The sequence below is a fragment of the Marmota marmota genome, unplaced genomic scaffold (assembly GCF_001458135.2).
Source record: "Marmota marmota marmota unplaced genomic scaffold, marMar, whole genome shotgun sequence".
Classification (NCBI taxonomy): Eukaryota; Metazoa; Chordata; class Mammalia; order Rodentia; family Sciuridae; genus Marmota; species Marmota marmota.
The window spans coordinates 23,223,941-23,245,801 of NW_026000093.1; the positions used below are offsets into that span (position 1 = coordinate 23,223,941).

A 21,861-nucleotide genomic window follows, 5' to 3' on the forward strand; every position below is an offset into this window, starting at 1 on the left:
TAAGAGGATAAAGAAAAAAGAAATAGAGAAAGAAGTCCTGATGTAAACTAATTTTTTTTTCAGTCTGATGTGTAGAGTTGTGGTTTCAGAATATTAATCATTGTCCTTTCAAATGTTTACTAGACGCTGACTCTCTAAATGAAACACTCACTGTCAGTATATTTTTTCTCAAATCTACCTATAATACTTGAGACCAATGACACCTACCAAGGTCATGGCCAAAAGTCAGATGAAACCAAGCCAGAACTGACCTAGGTTTCTTATTCCACCAAGAATTATATTCCAAATGTGCATCCTTTACTAAACAAAGAACATCTTCCTTACATTGCCCTCAAACATTAATCTTCCTAGTTTACCCCATAAATCTAGAACATTGGGTTATAGGAAGGAAATCCCTTCTTGGGTTGTCTATATAATGTATAATTTTACAGATTTTCTACATATTTTTTGGGGGGGGGACATTTTAGCCTCTAACAATTATGAGTATTTTTTATATATGTAGCAACATCTGTATATTCTGTAATCTTTACAGAAATCATGAACTGACTATGATTACTGCCTTCACTCACCATATTTGCAATCTGAGATAGATATATTTAGTAATTTGCCCAAGGTCAAACAGTGAAAGTCAAGGACAGAGTTCAGAGTTCTTGACTCTAAAACCCAGTCATTTGATCCTCTTCTTTCTTCTTTCTGAGCTCTGCCTCTTTCCTTCCAAGCCTGACATGATGCTACTACCTTTTCTGCCTAGAATATCTGCCTTGCACTATCACCATGATCATTCTTCAAGTTCTTTATCTTGCCTGACTGAACTTAGCTTACACGTTAGTCAACTTTTGGTTGCTATAACCAAAAGACCTGACAAGAGAAGGAAAAGTTTATCTGGGGTTCATGTTTCAGAGATTCAGTCCATAGTTGGCCAGTTCCATTGCTCTAGGCCTGAGATGAAACAGAACAACATGGTAGAAGGGCGCAAGGCAGGAAAGTTACTTAGCTTGTGCTGACAAGGAAACAGAGAAGAAGGAGCAAAGGGGACAAGATACAATCCCCAAGGGCGTGCCCCAGTGACCCACCTCCTCCAGCACACCCCACCTGCCAATCACCCAATAGAGTAGTCCATTAAAATTATTAATTCATGAGATGGAATAATTCATCAATTAGGTTACAGTTCTCATGATCCAAATTTTTCAGCTTTGAACATTCCTGTCTTAACACATAAACTTTTGAGGGGAATACCTATGTCCAAACCATAATAACTCATAATGTTCCTTTCCCACATGATGTTCGCCCAGAGTGCACACATCCCAGAACAAAGGCTATCCTGACATTGATTCCAATGTCAAAACTTACTACACACAAGAAGTATTTGTTCTTAGGAGAAGTAGTGTCATACAGAGTGCCATATTCTCTCTCCACATTTATGTTCTGCATTTATATTCTTAGTTATATAATAAAACTTATAGCAATCATGAATTCTGTTTAGCTTATATAGTATGTAAGACAATTCACTTAAGGAAACAACAGGATGGTTATAAGAGAGAAAAATTATAGCTAGCTAAGAAAGAAAAGATGATTATTCAAAAAAAAAAAATACTGTTCTAGCCATATGGGGCCCACATCCAGTTGTGGAAACCCACACAACTGTGCCTAAGAACAATGGCATGGAAAGGGGACTTGACTTTGTTCAAATTAATTAGGTCCTAGAATTTAAATGTACATTAGGCTCTTTTTTAAAAAAACTGGGATTGAACCCAGAGGCACTTTACCACTGAACTGCACCCTAGCCACCTCCTTTTTAAAATTTTTTATTTTAAGACAGTGGCTTGCTAATTTGCCCAGGCTGGCCTCAAACTTTTGATACTCCTGCCTTGGCCTCCAGGTTGCTGGGATTACAGGTGTGCAGCCACTGCTCCCAGCTGTGCATTCGGCTTTTAGGTGAAATGAACTCATGAAGAGTGAATGTGTTTGTATTCATTAGAGAACTTTAGGCTTTTAGAAAAGTTTGTCTTCTTAAATCCTTATTGGAATAACTTGAAGCATTCCATATCATTTAGAGAACCACGGATCCACAGGTTGCCTAGCCACCTAAGCGACCAAGAGGACCTACTAACTTGACCTTTCTCCTCTTTTCCAGATCTTGGCCATCGTGTCTATCCTGTTTATCGTACTTTCCACCATTGCTTTGTCTCTCAACACACTTCCAGAGCTGCAGGAAAATGATGAATTTGGACAACCCACCGACAACCGCAAGTTGGCACACGTGGAGGCTGTGTGTATTGCTTGGTTTACCATGGAGTACCTTTTACGGTTCCTGTCCTCACCAAATAAATGGAAGTTCTTTAAAGGCCCACTGAATGTCATTGACTTGCTGGCTATCTTACCATACTATGTCACCATTTTCCTCACAGAGTCCAACAAGAGTGTGCTGCAGTTCCAAAACGTGAGGCGTGTGGTCCAGATCTTCCGAATCATGCGCATCCTTCGGATCCTGAAACTCGCCAGACATTCAACGGGCCTGCAGTCTCTGGGGTTCACCCTCAGACGGAGTTACAATGAGTTGGGCTTGTTGATATTATTTCTGGCCATGGGGATAATGATATTTTCCAGCTTGGTATTTTTCGCTGAGAAGGATGAAGATGCTACCAAGTTCACCAGTATTCCTGCATCATTTTGGTGGGCCACCATCACCATGACCACCGTGGGCTATGGTGACATTTACCCTAAAACATTACTAGGGAAAATTGTGGGAGGCCTCTGCTGTATTGCTGGGGTTCTGGTTATTGCCCTTCCCATCCCAATCATTGTGAACAATTTTTCTGAGTTTTATAAAGAGCAGAAACGTCAGGAGAAGGCCATTAAAAGGAGAGAGGCTCTTGAGCGGGCCAAAAGGAATGGAAGCATTGTTTCTATGAACTTAAAAGATGCCTTCGCTCGAAGTATGGAACTGATAGACGTGGCTGTTGAGAAGGCTGGAGAGTCAGCCAATACAAAGGACTCGGCTGATGATAATCACCTGTCCCCAAGCCGGTGGAAGTGGGCCAGGAAGGCTCTGTCAGAAACAAGCTCCAACAAATCTTATGAGAATAAGTACCAGGAGGTTAGCCAAAAAGACTCCCACGAGCAGCTGAACAACACTTCTTCCTCCAGCCCACAGCATCTGAGTGCCCAGAAACTGGAGATGCTGTATAATGAAATCACCAAGACACAGCCTCATTCTCACCCAAACCCAGACTGCCAAGAACAGCCTGAGAGGCCATCTGTGTATGAAGAAGAGATAGAAATGGAAGAAGTGGTCTACCCACAGGAGCAGCTGGCCGTGGCGCAGACCGAGGTCATTGTGGACATGAAGAGCACCTCCAGCATCGACAGCTTCACCAGCTGTGCCACTGACTTCACAGAGACAGAGAGATCACCCCTGCCACCACCCTCTGCATCTCACTTGCAGATGAAGTTCCCCACTGACCTCCCAGGGACAGATGAGCACCAAAGAGCCAGAGGCCCCCCATTTCTAACACTCAGCAGAGAGAAAGGGCGTGATGCCAGGGATGCCACCCTGGAATATGCCCCAATCGATATAACTGTGAACCTTGATGCCAGTGGTGCCCAGTGTGGGCTACATGGTCCTGTGCTGTCTGACAGTGCCACTGACAGCCCTAAGAGCTCACTGAAAGGGAGCAACCCATTAAAGTCCAGATCCCTCAAAGTGAATTTTCAGGAAAACAGAGGCAGTGCTCCCCAGACTCCACCCAGCACAGCCAGGCCACTGCCAGTAACCACAGCTGACTTTTCTCTCACCACCCCGCAGCACATCAGTACCATCCTCCTGGAAGAAACCCTTCCCCAGGGAGACAGACCCTTGCTGGGTGCTGATGTTTCAGCACACTGTCAGGGACCTTCCAAAGGGCTGTCCCCTCGGTTTCCCAAACAGAAACTATTTCCTTTCTCTTTGAGGGAGAGGAGAAGCTTCACTGAAATAGATACTGGAGAAGACGAAGACTTCTTGGAGCTCCAAGGGGCCAGGCCGGACATGCAAGCGGACTCTAGCCCCAACTGCTTTGCAGATAAGCCTAGTGATGGGAGAGACCCTTTGAGAGAAGAGGGCTGTGTGGGCTCTTCCTCCCCTCAGAACACAAGTCACAACTGTAGGCAAGACATTTGTCACGCTGTGGGTGAAGTCAAAAAGGAGAGTAGTCAAGAAGGGTGCAAGATGGAAAACCACTTGTTTGCCCCAGAAATTCATTCCAACCCAGGCGACACAGGTTATTGTCCCACACGTGAAACCAGCATGTGACTAGTTACAAAAGCAATAATTTAAAAAAAAAAAAAAAAAAACTTGTTTCTTAAAACACGGTTAATAATGCCTGTGAACTAAATCATGGGACGCCCCTATCCCCCCCCCCAAAAAAAAGTGCATAAAATGTTATTTTTTGCATGGCATGAACAGTTTAGTTTAAGTACTGTTTAAATAAAGAGTCAAGACTGCATTTTGTAACAAACAAAAATAACTGAAGAACAGTAAACCAATAAAGAGAGCTCTGTTAGGAACCAGTCCTCTGCAATGTCTGACATTTTTGATCCTTTCATTTCAAATTGTAGGCAGATTTTCAAGTTTTAACTTTTATGTTACAATGAATTTTAGAATTTGCACATGAAAGGATGAAATGTCACTGCATGCATTCATAATTATGAGGAGTAAGGTGCTTTGAGCTTGCAAAATGCATAACGTTGTAAATAATGGGGCCTGGATGCAGAAGTGTCAAGAACATGTGGAAACAAGTCTTTGAGATGCAGGTATTTCCTTCACAGCTACTGCCTGGAGGAGCTATACAGACTTCCGGTTGCAAAACTGCAACCTCTTCTTAAACCATCTCGCATATCTTGCTTTGGGTTATAAAGCTCTTATAAGAACATTCATTTAAAGGAATACAGTATTTTTATTTATTTGTGCTATAATCCATAGGGTATGTTTTTCTTTTTTGCTTTTGCTTACCTGTAGCATTTGTGATTTTATTTATAAATCATGGAAATCAGCAAGATTTAATGACCAGGTATCGCAATATTTGGAATGGAAGCTTGAAATTTTGCCAATGGGTTATGCATCATGCCATAGCCTATTAGAGAAATACATTTTTAAAAAATCCTAAAAAATACATAAAGGGTTATATCATACAACAAAACTTTTTTAAAAATTGGCACTCCATATTTGGAAACTAGATTTTAAAAATCTATTTTGTCCATCTCAACCTGACTACATTTTTCTCTTATATTCAATATAAACTTTTCAAACTAAAGATCTATAAATAATAATGTAGAGATGCCAAAATGGAAATTCCAGAAAGTGACTTTTGAAAAACTAAAAGCAGAGCCTGCCACCCCTTACAGAGAGAAAGTTTGTTTCAACATGAGTTACAAAGGAAAGAGCCCAGGCCTAGAAATGGGTCACTGAGTGTTTCTCTGTAATGGGGTGGAGGTTTGGGAAGTTTTTCTCTTTTGCAGGATAGGAATTCTGCCCAAGCCACAGATGGCGGCAACCCCTTCAGTAACTACTTTCATCAGAAACCCCTTCAGCAACTACCTTCATCAGGTTTCCAGATCCATCTCCTTGGGAGTGGTAACCTTGATGAAAGCCACTTCCAGCATTTTCTACCGAGAATGGTGAAATCCAGAGGCACTAAGGCACATGCGGGCAGTTTCCCTGTTGGGGAGGTCTGTCCTAGAGCCCTGGTCATTCCAATCCACCTTACTTCACAGGAATCGGAGGCTCTGATCACAGATGTGCAGTGACCAGATGTGGGATCCTGTATAAACCTCCACAATCTCTTTGGGTCTCAGTCTTGCCCAAATGAAAACCAAGAAAAAATGATGTCAAACTCCCTAAGACTTCAGATGAATTATTCCTTTGTCTCCCATGAATGTCCAGGTTTTGCTTCAGCAAAATGCATTTTGCACCTGTGGGTATAAATTTCAGGGAAATAGGAAAATGATGAGCCAAATTAAAAGCACAGCTTATTGTGTAAAGGGGAAAGAAAAGCATTCTATAGTTTATTCTAATTGTTAAAGAAAGAAAAAACTTAGGGAGGAAAAAAATAGCCCAAATATTAAAACCTAGCTTCAGGCTTTAACATTTCTTTATTAACAAAATCTGGTCATTAAATCTCAGATAAGAAAACAAGCTTTGATCTTTAGTTGAAATCTAAGCAGCCCTGCTGCTAAAAATAATTATTTAAAACATTTTGTTTTCACTGTATTTTGAATTTCTGTTTCTTATGTTTCAAAACATAACCTTTAAGAGTTTATGGTCATTATCATTGATATTTACATTACTCATACTTATTTCAGTGTCTAAAACTAAACATTGATCACTTTTTGTAAAGCTAGAGTGTTTGAATTTTCTATATATAGTTTTTCAAAGTCAAACAGTTTTATTGGCTATTAGATGAATAGCAAGTAAGTTATGAAAATCATTTTATTTATATAGCCTCATGAAGCAGTTATTGTCTGATGTCTGTTACTGATATATCTCAATTTTTTAAATTAATTTCACTGCACAGTGGACTTATCTTGTAGTCCTGACAATTGACTAAGTTCTCACTATTCATGTGTCTGCTCCAGAATTCCTAACATCAGTAGCCTTGCCTAGTCGAGGACAAGGCTCATGGAAGTGTTTTCCCTAAAAACTCTTGTCCCTTCAATCTAAGTGGAGGAAGTGTCTTTGTTTCCTTTTCATTGGTTTAAGTTTTAAAGAATTGTCCAAAATATCCCATGGAAACTTTATCCTTCAATTCATCCTAGTTCCTCTGGGCCAATAGTCTTTAGTTAGGAAAAATAGAAAATTTTCCTCTTAAAAACTCTTTGAATTTGGTATTCCACAGGGAGACAGTTTGGTGACAGAGGGTTCCCAAGATGCATCTGTGCAGTGCTTTCTAAACCTTTTCCACGAACTGCACCTAACTCAGAGAATGAACATGTATGCCTGGAAAGATCTGGAAATATGCCTACCAGACAAGAGTTCTTTCGAAGTCTTATAAGTTTTACATTAAAATTCATGTAAATGCTGCATTTTACTCTGTGAAATACTTGTTTCAATATTTTAAAATGATGTTTTGTATTATTTGTGAATTAACAAAATTAATATTCTTATAATGTAGGATACTTCTTTTGTATCCCCCAGATAATGCATTCCCAATTTGAGAAGCACTGCCTCAATATAGATTATAGGCAGGAATATAGAATTGGTACCCTGAGGACTACTGAAAATGTCTGCTACTGAGAGAGTTCATTCATTGAGACCAGGGACAAATGACAATATGTAAACTATTTGAATGACTTCAAAATAGCACAGTCCCAGGAAAGACTGATCTGATTCTTCTGGTTCTCAACAACCAGTGCACATTGCCCAAAGATTGAGACCATCCATAAGAGGATAAAATAGGCATCAATATACATCTCAGGTAGGTCCACATACACAAGAATGATAGTATACTAAGTGGATCCCTGCAGTTGGCTTAACTAGTCTCTAAACAATTTCACCAGAAATTTCTTCACTCTGGCACAACCAACTGCTTTGAAGCAAGCATCCCTTATGTGACTATATTTGGTAACAAGAAGACTATGTGCCAAGTGTCTATTCCCATTAATTTCTTATCATTAACTGTCTCACTTTCATGTAGACACTAGCCAAGCAAAATCAATAATTCAACTATGTTTTCTTGAGAGTTGAATTGTGAAAAAAACAAAAAGCCTTATGGATGTATGGTTTCTTCTCTCACAACAATCTTCTGAATTACCAATCAACGACAAGAGAGGTTTTTGTTCTTTGCTCAAGTTCACAAGGTCACTGGTGAATAGTGGGACCTGGCCTCAGCATGTCATCTGGCTTCAAGTCTGGCATTCTGATATATCACTGAAAAGTATGTTTAATTAGAGGCTTTTTACTATTAATATTTGGAATTGTGTAAATAAAACTAGAAGCGAATTTACAGTCATGCAGTTTGCTTAATGTAGCAGTGGATCGTGCCAAATGGTAATGACTTGAGCTAATTGGCATGGACCATGTTTAGCACATATGTTTGCCAATTTGGAATTCTGGCCATAAGATACACACCCCTTGGCTAAAGAGGAGAATGCATTATTCGTGATGCAATATGACATGCACATTAGGCAGAGGGCTACAGGAAGCCACTTGATCTTTTGAAACAAAAGCAAATCAAACTTTAGAAATACTTCTAATCCAAACTCAAAAATATTGTCTCATTGAATTTGACTGTCATTTCACTGTTCATTCATTTAGTAAATACTAGTTGAGCACTCTATATTCAACACCAGGCACTAAGGTACAACAAACTCAGTCTCATGGGGCTGCCTGGTCCAACAACCAGGCTGAGGATGATCTGGGTTATGAAAAAATGTCACTTTAGAGAATGTAGAAAAATCACTTCATGATCAAACCAAGAAAGTATACAACAGTAACAAATGATATTATTTTTCAAAGAACTATTTTCTTAAGAAATGGATGGTTTATAGCCTGATATATAATTATTTTTAATCATAGTTTAGTTTTTCAAACAGCAAATTGTTGATCTGATTGCATGAGGTTATGAGTTGTCTTTCCTAATTATCTGATGAATTTTAAAATAGTTTTTCAGGGTTAGGGATGTAGTTCAGTGGCACAGTGCTTGCCTAGCATGTGTGAGGTCCTGGATTCAATTTCTAACACCTAAAACAAAACACAAAAATCAAAAATGTCTTCAGATAGATTAATTGCTTGTCAAAAATAGCGAATAATAGTCTATCATAAATAACTGAAGCAAAATTTAATACTAGTGAAAAGGTCTATAAAAATTTTACATTTTAATAGTATATTCAATGGCTACATGGTTGAAAATGAAGCATTTTAATGTTCTTTCTTATTGTTTATAGGTAACATTTTAGGGATGTATCATGATTCTCTGCTTAGACCTCTAAATTTCTAATATTTAAAATTTGATATGCAGAAATCATTTAGCTTGATTCCAGATCTTTATTCAGGAGGTCCACAAGGATTTGAAAATATATTGGATATTTTGCCACTATAATGTCGTCCTCCAAACAAACTAAAAAAGAAGGAGATAAAAGAAAAAAGAAAGCAAAAGGAAACTATAAAATCTAAGTAGATATGAAAAGATTTAAAAGCTAATACCTGCTAAGAAAGAGGAAATGTCTCAAATATAAAATCTTGGTGAATCTCCTATGTATTTTTCAACTTAGCACTTATTGTGATATACTGCTATCCATTAGTGGTTTCAATAACCATTTCTTCTACTTGCCTTTTTAAAACAGCCTGACTTAATTCCATAAATCCATATTTATCATTGCCATTAATGCATAATCTCTTCTTTACTAAGTCTAAAAGCATTTTAACCTATAAATATACATATAAACACAGAAAGGTGGGGAAATTGCCTATAATAATAAGTCATTTCAAGGCCAGCTAAAGATACAAGAACAAAAAAAACGAAAGACTAAGAAAAAAATGTAAGTAAACTATTACATTTTAAAACAGAAATTGTATTAGGTCTACATATCTACTTCTTTGTAATTTAGATGAAATATTTACTATTTAAATGAAAATTAGAATTGAGGTCACAATTTCAACTTCACTTTCTGTCCTGAAGAAATTATTTCTATCATCTAATTTGGAATTTCTCCCAATAAAATTATTACTCCATATACTATGAATCAAATTGATGAGTTAGCTAATGAGTTAAATACTTGGGCAATAATCATGTGCAAATCTAATGTTTCATTTGATAACCACTTACCATCTAATCCTTTATTGTCTTTTTGGTCATTGCATCCTGTAATTTTTCCAAAAATGACAAGAAAAACACCTATCATGAATGCTCCAAATATATTCACTGATGGGTCAAATAATGGTACAGCAGCAGTAGTTACCCCTGATCAAACTTTTACATTTTTAGTACCCAAACAATCAGCTCAAAAGGTAGAGCTTAATGCAGTTTTACAAGCTTTTTTGATGTTTAAAGATTCTGTATTTAATTTATTTTCTGATAGTCACTATGTAGTTAATGCTATAGTATCTCTTGAAGATGCTGGTAGGATTTCCCCCCTTCTGATTGCTAATGGCTCCCAGCAATCTAAGATATTTCCAAATTACCCTTGATAAACAAGAAAAACATCCTTTTATTTTTCCCCAAATTCAAGTTCCACCCCATAATTTCCAAATACCCAGGCTTCAATTATAACAGCTGTCTGAAATATAGCAACAGTGTATTTCTTTTTTCCTCATTTATTTTCTATATTTTTATTGTTGCATTGTAGTTGTGCATAATGGTGGGATTTGTTGTTGCGTATTCATACAGGCACAGAACATAACAACATAATTCAGCCAATATCATTTCCCAGTATTTCCCATTTCCCTCCCCTCCTTCCCTGCTTTACCCGGTCCCCTTCTTCTACTGATCTCGCTCAATTCTTGTGACAATGTATTTCAATGAAGGTATTTCCCACTTTATCAAAAGAAAATAAGATTCCACCCAGAAATTATGTTTAAGTTATCATTTCAACTGTTCTGTTTGATTTTTTTAATCCCACCCTGTTTGCTGTGATCAAAGTCATCACAACCTGCTGATCTGACCAAAGCTGAATATTAATCTGAGCAATGTAGTTTATCTTCCACCCACTGTGACAATGTGGTTGAAGAGTTTTTATTATTTTTGCTGTTTCAACCTGAAACAGATTTTTGATGGCATACTAAATAGTAAAAGCAGCTTTTCAGAATCAAATAATAAAAACAAACTTTCAGAATCAAGACCCAGGTTGCAGAATCACATTGTTATATAGTCACGTATGTGATACTGCAACCTGTACACCTAGAAAAATGAGAAATTATACCCCATTTGATTCAAATGTATAATATGTCAAGATCATTGTACTGTCATGTGTAACTAATAAAAAATTAAAATAAATAAAAATAAAGAATCAAGACCCAAGAGACAGAACAGTGACAGAGCAGAAGCTGAGCTAACAGGTTCAGAAGGAAGTCATGAGGTGCCATCCTGATTGTTATTCTCCACTTGGAGTGTCCTCTAGTGGTCAGTCCGAGATAAAGTAGAATTCTACTTGCCAAGAAAGGATATGGTAAGCAGAACTTGAAAGAAAATTCACGACTTTTGGTTACCCATTCATATAGCCAAAAGTTAACTACATCCCAAGAATTTCTTTTCCTTTCTCTTTTTTTATTATAATTTCTCAGTTTTCTCTTTCTTACTCCCAAATATCTGATCATACTGTGGCTATCCTCTCTCTGCACTGCACTTTCAGAAATATTTCACCCTGCTGCCTCTAAATCACAACAAAGTCACGACTTTAGCTGAATATTTAACAGTGCCCTAGTCTGCACTCTGGATCCACAATAAATGTTACTTTGACCTTTCTGCCCTTAGTGGGAAGCTGAATAAGAACTCAAAAGTGGAAGTTGTTTAAGAATCATGCATCTGTGAAGATGAAGCTATTGGGTTGATGAGCTTGGAAACCTACAGTTCCCATTCCACTTGAAGATTTCAAGTAGAGCCTGAAATACCCCTGAAATGACCCTGGTGAAATAGCAGGTGTTTTCTAAACTCCCTACAGACATCTGTGTGTGCTGGCCAGAAATTCATTGTCAGCCAGATTTTGGGCCCATCTTTAGAACAAGATGCTTCTAACATTCAGCATATGGGTTAGGCAATGTTTTGAACCTGCGAATTAAACTCAAATCATAATGTTTAATTAAAATTAGAAGTTTTTTGAAAGGAAAACAAATACACAAAAAGCAATATATACTATTTCCCAAATTACTTATTCATTCTAACGCTATCACCAGAATTATTATGTATATGCTATGAAAAATATCACTAAAGAATTGGCAAAAGTCTTATTTAGTTCAAAACCAAAGAAGAAAAATTAAAACATGCAACTTACAAAACATTAGGTTTGTCACACATAGCCAAGTTCCAAACTTATACAATTTTTTAAAAGTATGATATCAAAGCAGAAAAAAGCAAAAGTGAACATATAAAAAAATGCTTATTAAGCAAATATGAGGTACCATTATCACACTAGAACATTTTTAATAACATTTAATTAACTATATAATGGCTATGTCTGCTCTTAGTACCTTACTTTCAATCTGGAATCTTTTCTGTTTTATATGGCTTGTTTGCTTGTTCTGCTTTGTTTGAAGAAGTGAATGTAAATGGAAGAAAATGTTTAAAGGAGAAAGTTACTGGGCATCTTATCAACATTCCCTGCAGGGTCTTGGAGAATAATGGAAATCATTTGTGGGTATGAGTCAGCCTTCTACCTTGTCAGGTTTCACCATCCTGGTTTGAAATAAGATTCTTGTAATCAAATCTCACATCCTGCCCATTCAAATGCCTCCTTCCTCTTCTATCCACAGTACACACCAGCAATCCTTCCCTAGGGCCTTCCTGCTTAAGAGTACATCAGGTACCAAGTCAAAGGCAGGACCAATAGGACATTAGCAACAGGAACCTAAAGCCCAAAGCCAAAGGATGCCCAAGAGGTCAGAAAACTTAGGCCTAAGGACAGAGGAAATGTCTCCATAGAGTATGTTGACATGATTTGATCAACAAAACAATGACACAATGTGTTCTACCATGATTAACCAAAATAATAATAATAATAATAACAGGTTTGTTTTCTTTTGGTGGTGCTGGGTATCAAACCCAGAACCCTGTACATGCTACTAGGCACACTACTACTAAGCCTCTACTAAGTTTTTGAACTTCAAATAGCCGGGTTGATGAGAAGGATGATGCCTAATTTGTTAATTTATCTCATGGCATCATCCTAAATGCTAACTTTCTACTAAATAAGTGTGTGTGTGTGTGTGTGTGTGCGCGCGTGCACACGCGCGCACGTGCGGTATGTTTGTAACCAATTAGTATGTCTATTTTTAAGGCAGTATAACAAAAGGAAAATACAAATATTACCCTTTTCATTTTCAATGGTAACAAATACTTCAATCAGGGAAAATTAAAATTATTTTGGTAGTTTTTATATGGCCCTGGACCCAAAGTGTAATAGCCATTTAAACAAAACTTTAGCGAAAGATATTAGGGGTGGAGAGAAAGCCATATTGAAAAATTATACTTTGCTATACATCTAATTACAAATAAGTCATTTTGGGAATAGACTTTTTAAAAAATTCTCTCATGTAAACATATATTTAGGTGACCATTTGAAATTAATGTATCTAATTTTATTATAAATCTTAGGTTTCTCAAAAAGATTATTATAACTTAAATGAGATGGTTTATAGGGAAGTGCCTAGCACAATGCCTCACAACCTGGAGATAAGTATTAAAAGAAAAAGAAGTATTCCAAAAGAAATAATTTAACTCGCGTTTGTGTTCTAATTACTTAGTATTCTCACATTCTTCTGTGGCTTCCTAAACAGTCAAAAATTTTAATTTGTGTGTGTGTATGTGTGTGTGTGTGTGTGTGTGTGTGTGACAGGGAGAGACAGAGAGAGAGAGAGAGAGAGAATATAACTACTATTATGTAAAATAGAGGGAATTTTTATTTTCTAAATTATACACATACATAAATCTGCCCCATGTGGTTTTGAAAAGAGAGAGAATGGCTTGCTACAAAAACTAGGTAGCATATTTTTTAACCTAATTGCCTTAAATTTGTAATGTTTACTAGACAAACACCAATTTCTTCAAGAGGAAGATAGCTTCCTACAATGACTAAGACTTTGAGAGTCTTTTATACTCCCTCCTCTAAATTTAAATATACTTCATCATTTTGTGAATATTCAATATGTGAGTCCATCTTTCTTGCTTTAAACATTTGTAAACCTATGAAAACATTTCATAAATTAATTCATAATCAATGTGATTCCAGATTTACCATGATTGGCTATTTGTCAAAATAAACTACGAGAATAAAAGCTTTGGGTATTAAAAAAGATTTCTTAGCTGGGCACAGTGACACACACCTGTAATTCCAGCAACTCAGGAGGTTAAGGCAGGAGGATTGCGGGTTTGAGGCCAGCCTGAACAACTTAATGAGACCTTATCTCAAAATAAAAAATTAAAAGGACTGGGGATGTAGCTTAGTGGTAGAGCACCACAGGGTTCAATTCCCAATACAAAAAAAAAAAAATTCTTCATTAAGTTTTGTCTTGAAATCTAAAGTATTGGTTTCTATTAATATAGATTTTATTGGAGACTTTGTTTTACTTTGTTTTAAAATTAATCTTATTGATCAAGAAACATAATGGTGAAGCTAATTTTTAATTTCAATTTTTTTAAATACAAGGACATAAAATTTAGATAGAGCTGAGTAATGACCAAGGACTGCATATAATGCAGCACATTATACAGTCCTTACACTGTCTCAACACAACTACTCCAACCAAAGTGGGATGGACCCTGTGGGACCCTGCAGGGTGCAGTAAATTCTGATGTTAAAGATAGGGTGACTTGGAAATTCTTCCACTAAATTTATAAAGGAATTTCCAAGATACATTAAAATTTCACCTTCACAGAATTCAGTAGCCATTATAATACTTAAATAATACTGATAATAATACTTGAAATTATACTGAAAACAATACTTTAATTTTTAATGAGGATTTTTGATTGGTTTGAGGTGGTTATTACAGAGTTGTTTGGTTGGTTAGTTGGAGGTGTTTGTTAGTTTGTTTGGGGGGTTTGGGGGGGAGGGTTGCCTAGTCATTTCATGAAAACTAGTGTAACACATGACTTAGTGGGACTATCAATTTATTATGATTCTTTAAGAAGTAATTCACATTCTAAATCATAATTGCATGACAAAAATTGGATCCTATTACTATTTAGTTATAGCCTAATAAATACTGTATTCCTCTCTTTTCTCAAAACAATATGAATTTCTAGTTTAATCACTAGTATTCTGATAAACACCATGCTGCCCAAACAGCTCGATAGATGTATTTTATACCTGTATTTGTGTAGCTCATATAAAAACTCAGTGTGGACTGTCCTATGTCTGCTTCATTCAAGAGCTGCCCTGTGATCTTCTCATCTCACTATGCCAACACCTTCTGTCACAGTGTCATGTACATAGGCCAAGGTACAAAAATGACTGTAAACTGCTTATTCAACATCTAGTCCAAAAAGGTCTGAGGCAGTGCAATAACACTGTTAGTTAAAACATCTCACCATTTGAATCATTTTAATCTGTGCATTCTTGACCATGAATATTGAAATAGTATTTTTGGACTGTTTTCTCAAGCTTATAGTGAAAAATCTGTGTCATATCTATATAATCAATATGTCAAGTAATTCAGTTATTCAGTATTGCCAATAACAAACTAAAAAAAAAATCCCATATAATTGTTTAAATTATTTTCTGTTGGCAACATAGGCCTGCCTCAAATGGTTTCTTTCAGCACTATTATATGTAAAATAAAGGGAGGAGGGTTACGGAGGGTTATGGTGAATTTTTCCTTGCCTGACATTAGATCTTTTCACTAATCAAAGGATGCACATTCCTCAGAATTGACCCAGCTGTTGAAGTCTGGTGTTCCAAGGAATATAATATTTCTTTTTGGTGTCCAAAAGCTAAAGGTTGGGGGTTAGGGTGTATGCACAAAGCCCTGGGTTCAATCCCCAAGCGCGCGCGCACAAACACACACACAACACACACAAAAAAAAAAATTTAAGGTAGATATTCACAAAATTAACTTACATGGACTTTCAAAGGCAGTATTTGAAAAGAGTAGGGAGAGAGAGGGAGGGAGGGAGAGGGAAAGAAGAAAAGAAGGAGGGAAAGGTATTTAGAATCAGGAAGGGGAGCCTGAATTATCTATTGCTTTTTCTTTTCTTTTTTCTGGTTTACACATTTAAAAAAAAAATCTAACTCCCAAAACTCATTAATTCAACATTTAATGCTGAAATATAAGTTTATTGTTAAACTCAGGACAACTCTGTGAAGATTCACAAAGTAATTTTCTGAAAACTTATGGTGAAATTATCCAGTACTATCAGTAATTAATACATACCAAAAAAAAAAAAGACAGAAAAGAAAACTTTTTGGGAATAATCCTGGATGATTTCTCTAATAAACAGGTTAATATACAACCTATTCTTTTTCTCAAGCTGTATAGATTTTAATTTTTTTTCTATTAAGTCCCTAGTATATCCCAGATTAAAAAATACTCAAAACTATTTTTAAAACCTAAGGAGTAAAGTATCAGGAATTAAATATTACAAACATAGTCCTTAAAAATGCTATTACATATAAATATATATTAAGTAAAAACTTCATATTTCTAAGTCATACATGGTATTAGGTTTATAGATAACAGTCGCATGAAGCATCCTTCACTTTTATTAACTTTCATGTTTTAGAGTTTTCATACTAGTCTATGAATGCTCTGGATGCTGCAGGGAAAAACAAGCACAATCAGTATTTTATTTTTAGGAGTTCTCAACTGAGTTAACCTGTCTTGTCTACGTACATCATAGCATTAGCCTTTCATCTCATAGTATGTTGAGATACTTTTAATACAGATTCCTGATAGAAATGGAAGCATATATGTAAGTGGTTAAGTCTTGTCTAGTCTCATTCACCTGCCTCCACGTGCTTTATTTCTTTATATTTGCAAACAAAATGTGTTGATTTCAGTTCTATAAAGAGGATCTGATTTCACCTCCTAGTGTTTGTTCTGCTGTCATCCTGCACCATTAATACAATGCCTTTCTCTCCCCATTTAATGGTGTTTGTATCGGTGTCCCCATATCGGCTGCATTTTAACTCCATTAAAAGAAAATGTGATTTCGCATTAATAGTTTTGCTGATCAACTCAATATTTCCGCACCAATCAGCATACTTATATGCATGTAGTAGTCTGTACAATTGTTCAACATCAAAATACTTGTTTACTTTATGTCAAAATGTCTATAAAAAATTGCTGGCATTGTTCTCCATTTCAGTCTGGTAGAATAAGCGAGATAGAAAATAAATGTGTAAATGAATCAAATGTGTCATTTCAGTTCTCTGCATGAAGCCACTTTAACATTAAGCATGGCATACCTGCCACCTCCCAACAACCCATGGTTTCTTGACACCTCATTACAGACTCTAGGCAGGTGGCTTTTGGAAGAAGTGAAGGGTAAAACTGCCAAGTCTCGGGGAAAAAATAAAATAAAAGTTGGAATCATTGCCATTCAAAGAAATGAAAAAACTGTACTCTCCCTTTTCAAAGGAATCCTTTTAGATAGATGACAAATATATGTCACTTGGTTTGTGTTTTTTAAAACATTCAATGCAAACCACCTTGCCAAAACTCTAGGGTGAGATAATCAAAGAACTTTGATTTGACTACCATTCCTGAAATCAATTCAGAACAGCCCTGTGGTTAAATCAAGTCTTAACTCCTGACCCAAAAGCCAACTTCATAGGCATGTGCACTTACATACAGACATGCACAGAGTCCTGCACTTAATTTAGCACCCTGCTGTTGCCATCTTGAAATTCTTTGCAGTTTTTGAAGAAGAGGCCCTATATTTTCATTTTGCATTAGGTATCATACTTTACATAGCCAGTCCTGCCTTACAGTGAGATAAATGATAAGACTGCCCATTGATTTATACTCTTCAAGGCAAGAGGTTATCAGATAATAAAAAGAGAGATTTATTTATTAAAAAAAAAAAAACTCTTATACAGCATTTACCAAGTCCTATACATTTATTTGTTCATTTAACCCTCCTAATGTATTATTATCACCCCCATTTTATACAAAAGGAAGTCAGGGCACAGAGAAGTTAAGTAGTTTGCTTAAGGTTATACAACTAGGAAAACCACAATTTGAAGCAAGTCATACTGGCTACAGAATACAGGCCCATGACCATCTAAGCCATGCTATGCTATCTTTTCATCAAAGAAAACTACCTTATTTTGTTTGTTAATAGAGTGCTGGGGATGTGTGTCATAGTCTTACCTCTAGGACCACTGCTTAATATTCTAAAAGTTTTAAGGATGATAACTTCTGAGAAATTGCAGCTCTCCACAGCAAAACGAATCTGCTCTTGCTGCCAAAGACACTTGCCTGTGTCAAATTAATAAGAGATGGCTATAAAAATTTAAGTAAAATATTACAAGTGAGTTTGTGCTCTGTCACAAATATAAGTTCAGAGGGCTTGGTCTCGCTAAGCCAACCCTTACACTAAGCACAGAGCAGAGAGGAATGACACAAAGGAAGGCTAGCCTTGAGTTTGATGACACTTTCCTTCATCAACCCCTTCTGATTTCCTAGCTCAGATGCTACCACACATCTTCCTAAAATAAAAAGGGCCAGGATGCATTAAAAAATGCCACCATTGTTGTCATTTCAATTTAAAAGAGGACAAAGTACATCAAAGAGGTTGGGACTGGTAAAGTAGAAAAACTCAGTCCTAGCTTCAGGGAATTAGAAAAAATATAGTGTGTTCACTGTTCATTCAATCTGCAAGAACCCTTCTACTCCAGACTAATGCTTGAGGTCCAAAGTCATATATGAGAAAAGAGGGATCCCCAAAAGCTTACTGTACCCATACCCTTCGTGTTTAACTATACCACTTAGAAGCTGCAGATACACTCAAAAGATTATAGCATTCTCTCCAGTTATCCCAGAGGGTCTGCAGTCCCCAGGGGAAGATCAATCTATTCACCTAAGGAAATATAAAGCTCTCAAATAAACTGCTCTGTTCTACCCACCACACTCATCTCCTGAACCCTCTTTTACTAAAAATCAGGAAACAACATACAAAGAGAGAAAATAATTGGGAGAAGTCATCCTCCCCTAGATTCCATCTAACCTATGAGAAATGGAACAAAACCAAATCATTCTCCTGTTGACTTGGTTGAATACAAAATTTTCACCCCAAGGTATGGTCTCTTCTCTCTGCTCCAGTGTACCCTATTCCTCCTCTTTCTTGAGTCTTAGAAAAATAAATCCTACAGTGCATGATTTGGGCAACAAAAAAAGATGGAGGCAGGAGGTGGAATAATAGCATGGCATCTACTCTAAAAGAACTAAAAAAAGAATTGTTTTCTCCCTTCTCCACCTTCTCCCATATTCAACCTCATGTAAACAGATGGGTTTAACAGTGTGACTCAGATGGCTGCAGAATAGCAGAGACTGCTGGATCAAAAGATGAGCATATTCCCTACTTCATCCCCAGGGGTTTCTCCTCCCCACCCTATGACTCCTCTGTCAGTCTTCTAAGTGCTAAATATTGTTGAGTCCCCAGCAAGCACTTTAGAGCTCAACTAGGAAAGTGGCCAATGGCCCTAGTCAAGGCTAAATGTTGCATGGAAGTCAGAGATTGGCTGAAACACTGTGACACCTCCTCTGATTTTGAACTTTGTTATTCCTCACATAAGAAGCCAGTGTGGTGGCAGGAAGCATCAGTATGAAGCATGAAAGATCAGCTCATCACAATGCTCAAGGTTGATGCAAGACACAAGGCTTACTTCTGGCCTCTATAATTCACAAATAGCTTGGAGGAACTGGAAACACCTTCAAACAAGAGCCAAAGTGACCTCTCCGGCCCGGTAAAAGAGAATGGGAAAAGTGAGAAAGAAACGATTGATCTGAGAAACAGCAATATGTTCAAGGGCAAATCTTTTTTAATTATACCACTGGGGTTTTTTTAGAAAATAGGAATAACATTCATATGAAAACATATTTTGTTGAATTATTTTGAAAAATAGTCAATAATTGTTCAATATATTTTGTATCTTTCTGTGCTGGGCACTATGCTTAAGTAAGTATCAGGGCCCCAATACGAGTAAGATGAGCTCCCTGCCCTCCAAGAGCTTATAATCAACATAATGGGAATGACAAAAGTGGACACAGTGTGCCATTCATTCCTTCAGTGCCACCTGCCCTCACCTGTGTCAACCACTAATCATACATTCCTTCCCACTGCGTCAGGATGCAGCTTCAGGATACAACATCCAAATCATCCACTACCAGGCAGTCAGAATTGCTAATACCAAAATTACTCAATGTTTCCTTATCACCAGGTAGGCAAAGAACCTGATGTCTCCCTCATCATCATTATTATTATGGCAGCTTTGAGAGCCCATTATATGCCAGACGCTGTTCTTTATAGGTGTTACTATCTCCTTCGACTCTGTCTCTCTAAAGTGGTTGATTAACAGAAGTCTTTTGTGGTCATCAATGAACACTCAATTAAAGGAAATGGGAATAAACTCCAGTACGAGGAAATTAGATGTCTTTCAAAGAAATTTTCCACGTGTGATGGATGCTTCCCATTAACGATAACGAGAGAGCTGGTGAGATCTTCTTCCCAGGATGTCTTCGGAATTAGGATAGATTTTCACCCAGCTGTAATGAGAAGTGCAAACCTATCTGAATGAAGAAGGACAAGCCAGATGACCTTTCTGTGTCCTTTTCATTTCGGAGATTCTATAATTTGTGATACGCCAGAATCAAATTTATTTTTTGCTAAAGTCTGGTAAATTGTCTTCATTAAATTGTCTCCACATCCGCTTAGCACAGATGACAAATTAGCAAGGGGCAGGGGGAGAGGGGCAAGCAATTTGTAAACACATATTTTTAAACTTCTCATAACTGCAAATCTACATTACGTGTGGAAGCACATATCTTGTTTAGAGAATCACTCTCAAAAGTATCCCAAAGCAAACTTGATGCAAAGGTTAAATCCTAGATACCCAAGCAAACGAATCACTGTAACTTGTACAAATGCATTAATCTGTGCTAAAATTTCTTGTGTTAGGATGGGTCTAATTTCATGAGCATTTATTATTTATAGACACAAATTGATTCTGAAATTTCAAGGTTCTAAGGAAGCAATAAAAACAATAATAATCTTGGATGAATTTATTTTTAGTTCAATTTTTTTCTGACCAGAATTCATAAAAATATTCACATTGCACCTGATTTTAACAAAGAAGCCCCTTATAATGCTTACATGGTCTTTTCTCAATGAAACCAAAATTTAATAATAAAAGCTTATTCTGCTTCTCAGGCTTTAAATAACAACACCCCACTGTTTACATACCATTCTATAGGACCATCTAGCTTTATCTATTCTTAAACCTGTTGCTTATGGGATGAAGTAAAGCCTATTGGTTCTTGGTCCCTACCTCTGCCGTTTCCCAGAGCAGGGATAACCTAGATTTTCCCAATAAATTAGAATTCCAATTGCCATTAACTAACTTAGGGAAAGAGCAAAGCACATACCAGCCACAGTAGAGGAAAGAAATGAGGCACAGGAAAAAAAAAGGAAAGCAATTTACAAATTATCAAGTCTATTATCAAAGCAGGAAATATAGCAGGAGTAAAAATATGAAGACTTGTGCCTTTATTTTATTTATTTATTTATTGGTACTGGGGATTGAACCCAGGGATGCTTTACCACTGAGCTACATATCAAGTACTTTTTGCTTTTTATTTCAAGCAGGGTCTTGCTAAGTTACTGAAGTCCTCGCACATTGCTGAGGCTTGCCTTGAACTTGCAATCTTCCTGCCTAAGCATCCCAAGTTGCTGGGATTGAGGTAATGAGCCACTATAACAGGCAATTTCTGTCTTTTCTTTTCTTTTTTTTTTTTTAAAGAGAGAATTTTTTTTTTTAATATTTATTTTTTAGTTATCGGCGGACACAACATCTTTGTTTGTATGTGGTGTTGAGGATCGAACCCGGGCCACATGCATGCCAGGCGAGCGCGCTACCGCTTGAGCCACATCCCCAGCCCAATTTCTGTCTTTTCAATGATAGAATTTTGAGTGTTATTCTCCTCTGCCTTTTTTTTTTCTTTTTCACAGTATTTTT

At 36.8% G+C, this 21,861-nt stretch overlaps 1 protein-coding gene across 2 annotated transcripts in view; it reads left to right on the plus strand.

The window, feature by feature from the left end:
* Nucleotides 1-6,079, plus strand: part of Kcnb2 (potassium voltage-gated channel subfamily B member 2) — a 386,016-nt gene extending 379,937 nt beyond the window's left edge. For both annotated transcript variants that reach the window (XM_048783053.1, XM_015485862.2), the window contains exon 3: nt 2,135-6,079. In XM_048783053.1, coding sequence (XP_048639010.1) covers nt 2,135-4,291 — 2,157 coding nt within the window. In that variant the 3' untranslated portion in view covers nt 4,292-6,079. The remainder of the gene's footprint in view (nt 1-2,134) is intronic.
* Nucleotides 6,080-21,861: the final 15,782 nt, after the last annotated feature.